Source organism: Geospiza fortis, unplaced genomic scaffold (genome assembly GCF_000277835.1).
Source record: "Geospiza fortis unplaced genomic scaffold, GeoFor_1.0 scaffold1, whole genome shotgun sequence".
NCBI lineage: Eukaryota > Metazoa > Chordata > Aves > Passeriformes > Thraupidae > Geospiza > Geospiza fortis.
In genome coordinates this window covers 5,716,341-5,723,962 of record NW_005054320.1, presented here as the reverse complement: position 1 = coordinate 5,723,962, position 7,622 = coordinate 5,716,341, and the positions used below count along the sequence as shown (strand labels likewise).

General features: G+C 43.0%; 1 protein-coding gene across 3 annotated transcripts in view; it reads right to left on the bottom strand.

Annotated features, from left to right (window-relative positions):
* The window catches only part of MAATS1 (MYCBP associated and testis expressed 1), a 30,602-nt gene that overhangs the window by 3,946 nt on the left and 19,034 nt on the right, over positions 1-7,622 (bottom strand). For all 3 annotated transcript variants that reach the window (XM_031056639.1, XM_005420574.3, XM_031056640.1), the window contains 4 exons: positions 6,630-6,701; positions 5,191-5,337; positions 2,458-2,679; positions 1,072-1,220 (listed from right to left, as the gene is read on the bottom strand). In XM_031056639.1, coding sequence (XP_030912499.1) covers positions 1,072-1,220; positions 2,458-2,679; positions 5,191-5,337; positions 6,630-6,701 — 590 coding nt within the window. The remainder of the gene's footprint in view (positions 1-1,071; positions 1,221-2,457; positions 2,680-5,190; positions 5,338-6,629; positions 6,702-7,622) is intronic.

Genomic DNA, 7,622 nt, shown 5'->3' with positions numbered 1-7,622 from the left:
GGTCAGTGGGGTCTCTCTTTATCCTACAAATAGGTGACAGTGTGACTGCTCCCCTCTGCACTGCCAGTGTGTTCAACAGTGCACTGGAAAGCAGGATCACCTTACATTCCTTATCCTCAAAAGTACTGAGAAGCTCAGTTCCCTCTGATGACAAATTGAATCAGACACACAGATATCACTGAGGGTTTGTGTCTTTGTCCATTTAGTCTTTGGTCCATTGCTGAGTTTGCTAAATTCTTCCCTATTGTGACTCTGCACTTGGCTGGCCCCGTGCTCTTTTCCATGCCAGTGTTTGGTGGGTTCCCAGCTGGCTCAGGGGCTGCATGCATTATCTACGCTTCATTCCCCCAAGGATTCCAAAGTTCTGCTTGTATTCATCTAGATACAAAATACACAGCTGCTCTGCCATAGGAGAGTCACTGTGTCATTAGGATTTTTATGGCTCAGTACCAAAAAATGAGCATAGAAACTGAACCGGGGGTTTGGCAGGTCCTAAGAAGTATTCACTGCTGATGCCCCAGCCAAACACAGACTGGGGTGTTCTCAACAACTTATTTTACTCAAAGTGCCTAGTCAGGCAGCCATCAATATGAGTGACCTCCATGGAAATTGGCAGTTCCTTAAAGAACAGCCACCCCAGAATGAAAGGCTGTGTATAGCTGTATCTTTTAGGATCTCTTTCAAATGGATTTTCTGTAGTAGTGTAAATAAATGAAAAGATCGGTATGAATGGGTATTGCTTTGGGCAGTTCCCAGATTCACTTAAAGCTCAGTCACAGCCTCACACTGGTGTGGAGAAATCTAAAAAGGGTGATTCACAGATCACACAAGTGATTTGCAAAGGGAACCTGGCACATGCTGTATGGAAATAAGGCTCTGATGGATTTATATGTGTGTAGCAGGTAGGAGCAGCGTGGTTCCCATACAGCAGCCACACTAATGAAGCGACCATGAGCAGCACTGCTCTGCCCTGCCCACGGCTTGGATGATGCACATAGCCACAGATGCACATGGTCAGGCAGGTTCTAAGCTGCTGTGAACTGCCCTTCACTGTGCTGTTTAATAACCTACCGACTCTCCATTTCGTAAGCAATGTCATTGATCTCTACAGCCCTTTTCTGAACCTCTTCCCTGGCTTGCTCTTCAGCTGTCCTCTCCATGCTGCTCAGGATAACATCTTCCAAGTAGGTGTCAATAGTTCTGTCCTGAACATCCACCACCTAGAACAAAACACCAAGATATTGTTCCTCTGCCTATTGCTGTGCCAGGAACATAGTGGAAGATTTCCAGAGAAGTGTGAACAACAGATTCTCACAAGTCTCTGTTTCGGGCAGGCCAACCTGAGATTTGTTTTCAAAGATGCTTCCTGTAAAAATTTATTTTATAGTAATTATTTCTGAGAACTGATTGAACAAGTGCAGGTGAAAGAAAACCAATTCACAGATCCAATTCTAGTGCAGCAGGTTAGTCCTGTGAATGCAATGGCAGTTGCTCCCTCAGTTCTCACGGTCCCCTGAGCAGCAATTGCCAAGTAATAATCATGGATATTGACTTCTGTAGATAAATCAGCTGTCATTCAAGCAAGCCTGAAGGAGAAAGTCCCATCAAGCCAGTCAAAAACCAAGATAAAATTATTGGTTTCTTTATAATGGTTGTAGAGCTGAGATTCTAGAAATGGGTGTTTTCCATCTGCTTATCTGCAGGGCATAAGCTTATGGCACTTTGGCCTTACCTGCTTACCACTCAGAAATACATGAAAGATGAGAAGCTAAAATTTAAAAAAAATAAACAGGATGCCAGACCCTTTTGGTATTAACCACCTCCCACAAGGTTTGAAAATTATTGGTTTAGTCAATTAGACTCCCACTCATGTCTTTCAACGGGCAAAAATATGCTTTATGCAGTCAAGAGCTAGGAAATAGGAACAAGACTACAGAATAGTTATGGAAAATGGTAGTTTTTTTTTAAATTGATTTCAAGGTTATTTTATTTATTATTGTTACTTCAAAATAAGTGTTGTACCTCTTGTTATTTGCAGTCCACTTGGGCTGGGGGAGGGAGGGGCAAAATCTCTCCAAACCCTTGCTTAAAGGCATCCTTCCTGGCAAAGCACATACCAGTTCTGCTGGGCAGAACAAGTGCTGACAAAACATTATCCCTAGAGATGATCTAGGTACATCTGTTCTCCATAGGTGTTTACTGGAGAAATTTAGAAACCTACACCCGTTCATGACAGGCCTAACAGGACTGTCTGTAGGGGTATTCAGATCATCCTTAGTTTAATGGGCATGACTCTCTCAGGAAGGATTCACCCTCTCTTCACTAAGCTTTCCCTCTCAATTTTAGAACTAGCCATCACCAAAGTCAGCGCTGAAGCAGCTCCCATCCATCTGGACCTTCCCACAAGGAGGCAGCTCCTACAAACTGCCTGCAGTCCCAGCAGTGTCCCTCTCTTGCCTGTCTGAAAAGCTCATCTTCCTCGTGCCGCCGCATCTCCTCCAGCTGCCGCCGGCCGCTCTCCTCGGCTTCCCGCATCCTCCTCTGCCTCTCAGCCAGCATGAGCAGAGCATGGATCTTCTGCTCTTCTTGCAGCCTCAGCAGCTCTTTGGCCAGAAAATCAAGTATGTTTGCCAGTGCCCTTCCTTCTACCGTGGCCAAGTCTCTTTCCAGTGCTGACAGCTTTCAGAAGAAAAATGCAAAGAATTGTGTTACAAACCCCAGGAATGTTGTGCAAAGCCCCAGGACTACCACAGGCATGTGAGACAGCTCTGCATCCACTCAGACCAGCCACGGGACAGTCCCAGGAGTTTGGCACTCTCCATGTGGTACATGCTCTGACTGGTTTCTGCACAGTGCAACCATGAGTACCTGCAGCTTCAGGCATTGAACCTAAAATTGTAGAAGTTACTAGCTGCTGACAAATTCAAATTGACAGTAATTATATGAAGTTTGCAGAAGTGCAAATGAGACCTCAAAATTCCAGGTAATGGAAAATGAGAAAGTCTGTGACAGAGTTGAGACAAGATTCCAGGTGTTCAGCATTACTGTGCCATTCACTCCTTGTTCCAGGCACATCCTGTTCTATGGGCTGGGTATGTGTGATTGCACTGCAGAAAGAGACAAGATCTATGGGGAGTTCATTATCTCCAGAATGGACTCTGAAGCCACAGGCCTTGGCAGGAGGGAATGTCTGGAACTGGCTGGGATGCTGTGTTATGTTGAAATAAACAGGCAATTACAGAATAGGCCTAAACATAAAAGTTGAAGTGGAGCTGAAATATCCCAGATAAGTAATAATAAATCAGCTTTCCTATACAGCTGTGCCATTTGCCCAGGCAGTGTTTCAAAGGAAGTGGGATTGTCAGTGTTGCACAGATCTAGAAGTGACAGCACTTAGCCCACAGGTGTTTCAGATGGAAAATGGTGATGCAGTAACTGCACCACCCCACAGGGAGGGATAACATGGAACTAAAGTGCTCCCTCCTCTTCATTGCTCCAGGTGCTGTATATAAAACTGGCGTGAAATGGAGGAAAACAACTCAGGAACACTCTTGTGTTAGATTTTTGTTATACATGAGTCCGAAATTTTCAGCTCCTCATCTTTGGCTGTTTTATGTGGAGTTTCCATCTTCTTTAGGCAGGAAGCATTTATTTTACACTAAAATGGTCAAAAACGTATAAAAACCTGTGACCACCAAACCCTATAGAACTGAGAGTCATCAGTGACTTTCTGAAATAGCCACACACATAGAAAACTACTGCACATGCATTCCACAGAGTTTTGAAGTTCAAAATGTTTGAAAACCTGAGCCCTGGACTGTGAACCTTCAGAGACAGTTAAAAATAAAGTGAGAGGAGGCCGATACCAGCAGAGGGGGATAGTGGCACTCCAAAAGGGAAATTCTGAGATCAGAGGTCAGTATCTTTGCCTTTTGCTCTCCCTCCTTCTCTATGAATGTCATTATGGTGTTTGAACTGCTTTCTCCTTCACTCTCACCTGGGCTTCCAGAAGAAATGGAGCACTGCAAATTTTTAATGCCTAAGGCTTTTATTTTTCTCTTAATTCCTCAGCAGAAATATTCTGTATTCCTGCATTCCACACCTGGGCTTCCTGTGCATGAGGGAGTATCTGGAAATGCTAAATGGTAAATGATAAAACTTAATCACCTAGCCCAATTTTTACTGGGATCTAAGGGGAAATTTTGTTGTTGCCCAACCAGCATGAAACAGTGGTCTGGCTTCATCTCCACCAGGTCAACTTGCCAGTGGATGCTGTTACTGTAAAATGGAAGCCACCAAATTGCCTCTCAGCTGGTCATTGAAAAAAACAGCAGAGTAGTAAAAATTACAAGAGATCTTGCAGGAATGTAATAGATACCGCATTCTCTGAATTGTAGTGAATTCTGGGCAAAATTTCTTTATGATCCACTCCTGACCAGCATCTGCCATTTCATTCACTTTCCTCTGGAAGGTTGTGACACTGTAAGGAAACAGGATGGGAATTTGCATCCCTGGCTCTCACTAGATCCTTGGCAGAGAATGAAGCCCAAAATTTCTTTGCTCAGCATACAGTGGTAGATATCTCAATGGTGACCTTAGTCACCGTTGCTAAGGTTCTAGAAGTCTTGAGCCCAGCAGGATTTACAAGATAAGTTGGGTTTGGCTGCCTTTGTGAGGTTTTATGTGTGAGGAGGAGCCTGAGAGGGTGCCAAGCCAGAAAAGGGACAGGAAAATGACAGAGCAGTAACAAACACTCAGGAAAACATCCAAGAGATGTGAGTGACAAGCACATATTGTGATACCAGGTCATAGTACCCGTCAAATGGATTGAAATGTGGAAAAACTGAGGGTCGTCTGACACTGCTGATTGTGCAAAGCCCTGTAAATATAAATAAGTGCTCTGTCTGCAAACAAAGCAAACACAGGCTGCATAGCAGCTGTGGTCAGGGTGCCTCAGTCTGTTTCTGAGATTCCCCAGAGCCTCCAGAGCAGTCAGAGAGCAATTTTAGCCCCTCAGGCATTCAGTGCTTGCCCTGTGCTAGGAGAGCTTTTTTGCTGTTGGGATGCCTTCTGTGCTGTGGATAATAGAAAACATAAAGGATTAAATGTGAAAGTGTTGTGATACTGCAAGCACAGAGTGTCTGGTCAGGACAGAGCTGTGAATCAACCTTCCCATCTATGCAAGCAAACCTGCTTCATTTGTGATTCATGCTGTCGCTGTAAGGACAGTGTCATTTGCTTCTGTGCCTTCACGAGCAGCTGTCCATCCTCCTGGAGCGCGTGAGTGGTGCGCAGCTCTTGGATCAGATCCAGGTGCCTCTCCTTCCCTTCAAATATCTTTAAAATAAAAGTGAACAACTGAGCATATCAAGTGGAGAATAAAGAGCAACATGTTTTTGCCAGTAACACACACCCTTTTTATCCAAGTTGCAAGGTCAGCTGTTACCAAGACCTCTCTATAACAAATTTGTGGTTGCCTTTAGGCAAACCCTACAGCTGTCAGGTAAAGCTGCTACTTTTTTTCTTTAGTTTTTTTTTATTTTATTTTATTTTTAATTTTTGTTATTATTATTCTGTTTGGCTTTACCCAAACTCAAACCACTGGAATGTGGAACAACACCACCTATGTCAAAAGGGTAATAGTCTTCTGCACAGCCTGTTATATCAGCCTCAATGTCAAAGCTTCACAGTGTTTTTCAACACCTCATGTCCTCTGACCTTCATTTTGAGGGAGCCCAAAGCCATAAACTGGTGGGGAGGTTGCTGAAACTGCTGCCATCCCTGTTATGGGGTTATGTGGCCCAGCCCTCCCTGACACTGTGTTACTCTCAATCCCACTCTCTTCCAACAGGACTTCCAAGAGCAACAAAAGATCACTCAACCCTGCTTGGTCATTCTCCAACTCAGTAATGTATTTCTCATCCAGCAGTAGCTGGAAGAAGATTCCTAAAATGGTGGGACATTTCATGGTCTGAAAGTCAACAATCCTTCAGTGGCCTCAACCATCCTTCTCACAAATCATCACACAACTGGAGAACACTTGGGAACTCTATATTCCACCTCAAGCCACTTCCACAATACTGTATTGTTTGCTAAAGCTCAGGGTCCTGCATGAGAACACTAAAAAACATTAAATAGTTACTTGAAGAGAGAGCATCAACTGTACTTTTTGGGGACACAAAAACAAACCTTCAGGACTGGTCTGATCACAAGTGACAGACTTGTTTAATACAAAGCCCACGAGGCATGGTTACTGAATTAATTTTCAGTTAGACCCCCTTCTGTTCCCCTGAAAGCAGAATGATGGGTCCTGCACATCATGGTGGTAGGCTTCAGTTGCTCCTCATCTGGGGTCCAGCTCATCACTAGTGGAAACCAGAAAGATGCTATGAAATACAAGCTGCCCTGCTGGGATGTGGGAGGTTTCTTGTGCCTAGAACCTTGGTATAACCATGGCAGAATGTACTCATGGTCCAGATCCAGTCTAGAATTTGCCATTTGAGTAACTCTGCTGTGAAGAGTCTCACTCCCCCTGCTTAGTGCTGTGGAAGAAAGATTGCAAACACCCTTTGCAATCAGTCATTCCCACCATCATTGTGAAGACTGACATAAGCAAAGAGACACAATACCATGTTCTGAAGAGCCCTGCCTCGGAGCAATTTCTGCAGACAGATCACTGCCAGGTCTATTTCCTCTTCCTCCTGCCAAAACATGACAAATATCCACACAATAATCAGCTATTTCTTTGGAGACTGGGATTTCTGTAGATTATCTGTCTAACTGTTAAACAGTCTAACTCATATCCTGTCTTTCCTTGGTTGTTTCTGAACATCATTTTTTTAATTTCCAGGGAAAGGAAGGTGAGTCAGAATTACATGTACTTTCATGTTTTACAAGGGATGGAGAAGAAATATTGTATAATTAGATTCTATTTGAAATTTTAGAGGGTCTTTAGAGATGAGAACCTAATGATAAGGAGATGTTGATGGAGAAAATTATTGTATGCATTTTAAGTACTATTTGTAGCTTGACTGAATCTAAGTTTGCAAAAAAAGCATCAGCTACATTAATTTAAGACACTAAGAGGGCAGAATATGTCCAAGAGAGCTGTTAACCATAAAAAAGGATTTTAAATTAAAAGGGAACATTTACAATTTTTCTTTTGATATTTATTCCAGTGGTGATATTTATCAGAGTAACTCAGAAAGTGATAGTTTGGAAGCAAAATTACCCACAGTCCATTGTGATTTGTCTCTTTGAGCACTTTCCTGGCCTAGTGTTGTGTTATTGATACCAATGGAGCATGGTGGGAAGGGGACATGACCACAGAAGGTAAAAAAAAAAGGGCTTATTTTAAATAGAGGAAGTAGACAAAGCACATATGGCAGCATTTTTCTAGGTGAGGAGTTTTCTAGTGGAGTTGACAGTAGGAAAAGGGAAAATATTTTTCCCTTTCCCATCATGAAAGGGAAAAATAAAAAGAAATCTTAAAACTGGAAGCACTTTTTTTTAATAAAGAACCTATGAGGTCTGCATTGACATGTGGTATTTAAGAAGTGCTGGAAAAACAGGGAAGAGTGTGGGATGAGAGAAGTTGTGTGGGCTTGAATCTTAGTTATCTG